The sequence below is a fragment of the Equus quagga genome, unplaced genomic scaffold (assembly GCF_021613505.1).
Source record: "Equus quagga isolate Etosha38 unplaced genomic scaffold, UCLA_HA_Equagga_1.0 HiC_scaffold_3973_RagTag, whole genome shotgun sequence".
NCBI classification, from domain to species: Eukaryota; Metazoa; Chordata; class Mammalia; order Perissodactyla; family Equidae; genus Equus; species Equus quagga.
In genome coordinates this window covers 7,809-9,234 of record NW_025793701.1, presented here as the reverse complement: position 1 = coordinate 9,234, position 1,426 = coordinate 7,809, and the positions used below count along the sequence as shown (strand labels likewise).

Genomic DNA, 1,426 nt, shown 5'->3' with positions numbered 1-1,426 from the left:
GTGAATGCTTTACTGCATTTCTTACATTCATAGGGTTTCTCTCCAGTATGAATTCTTTCATGTCTTTGAAGATAATGGGAACAAGTGAATGCTTTACTGCATTTTTCACACTCATAAGGTTTCTCTCCAGTATGAATCCTTTCATGAAGTCAAAGATAACGGGAACAACTGAATGCTTTACTGCATTTTTTACATTCATAGGGTTTTTCTCCAGTATGAGTTCTTTCATGTGCTTGAAGTAAAGTGAGATAAGTGAAGGCTTTCCCACATTGCTTACATTTATATGGCTTCTCTCTATATTTTTGATAGTCATATGGTTTATGTTCTGTGTGACATCGAATGTGCGTTGTAAGGGATGAATGATGCATGAAGGCTCTTCCACATGCACTGCATCCCCATGGTTTAGCTCCTGTAGTTTTCTGGTTCAGACTGAGATTTGGAAGAAGGCTGACGTTTTCTCCACACTGACTACCATCTTCACTTTCACAGACGCTCCCTACCATATGCTTGCTGTAGAAATGAGAAGCATATTGTTAACGACTTGTCTATTAATGATTTTATACTTATGTTTATTATGATTGATAGGAAACGTTTCTGTTTTCTCCCTTCTGTGAATTCTCTGAAATTAAATATACTGAATTTTCTGCAAGAGGATTTCACCCTTCTCATTATTCAAACAGTGATATTCATAGATAGGGTTCACTAATACTACTTCTAAGTGAAATATTCTGCAAAAAGTGAACCTCTACATCACATTTCAAAAAGTATATTTGGTGAAAATTTTCTAAAAATAGCTAATTTGAAGCAAGGGCTATTGGTTTTGTTCGCTCTTTTTTAAAACAATTTCTTAACATACAAGGATTCTCACATGAGACAGAGGTTTCTATTGTGTGACTCACCTTACTTTTCTCCCCTGGTCTTTGTACTGATCTTCAAGATCACAATCTTCCCACGTTATTCCTGAAATGCAGACCCACAAAGTTTATTCCAAATATTAGAAATTACACACAAATTTCTAGATTCTAAGTCTATGATAATCTATGGCCATTTCTACTTTATTTACTAACAACCTCCCCTTTCCACATTCTACATCTTAGAACACTGATGATGGGCAAGAACCACTTGTTCTTTCATTGCTGACATGAAGGAATGTCCTCATTCTTACCTACTGAGGCAAGGTGCCTGAAGGTTTCCCACATCACATCTCTGTGGAGTTTCTTCTGTGAGGGATCCAGTAAAGCCAACTCCTCTGGGGTGAAGTTCACAGTCACGTCCTCAATGGCCACTGAGTCCTAAAACACCACAAAAGTGTGTAGAGTAGGATACATGAGCCTGACAGCACTGGGGATCTATACTCCAATTCTAGGAAGGTTACATGCGATTCTTATGTCCAAACATTCATTCTATGTTGTGATCATCACAAAGT

The 1,426-nt window shown here is 37.4% G+C and overlaps 1 protein-coding gene across 1 annotated transcript; it reads right to left on the bottom strand.

Moving 5' to 3' along the window:
* Positions 1–76: 76 nt before the first annotated feature.
* On the bottom strand, positions 77–1,292 carry LOC124232258 (zinc finger protein 14-like; the record flags this gene model as incomplete). Its single annotated transcript, XM_046649221.1, has 3 exons — positions 77–510; positions 900–960; positions 1,166–1,292. Coding segments are annotated over 3 exons (549 nt in total), but the record flags the coding sequence as incomplete, so codon positions are not given.
* Positions 1,293–1,426: the final 134 nt, after the last annotated feature.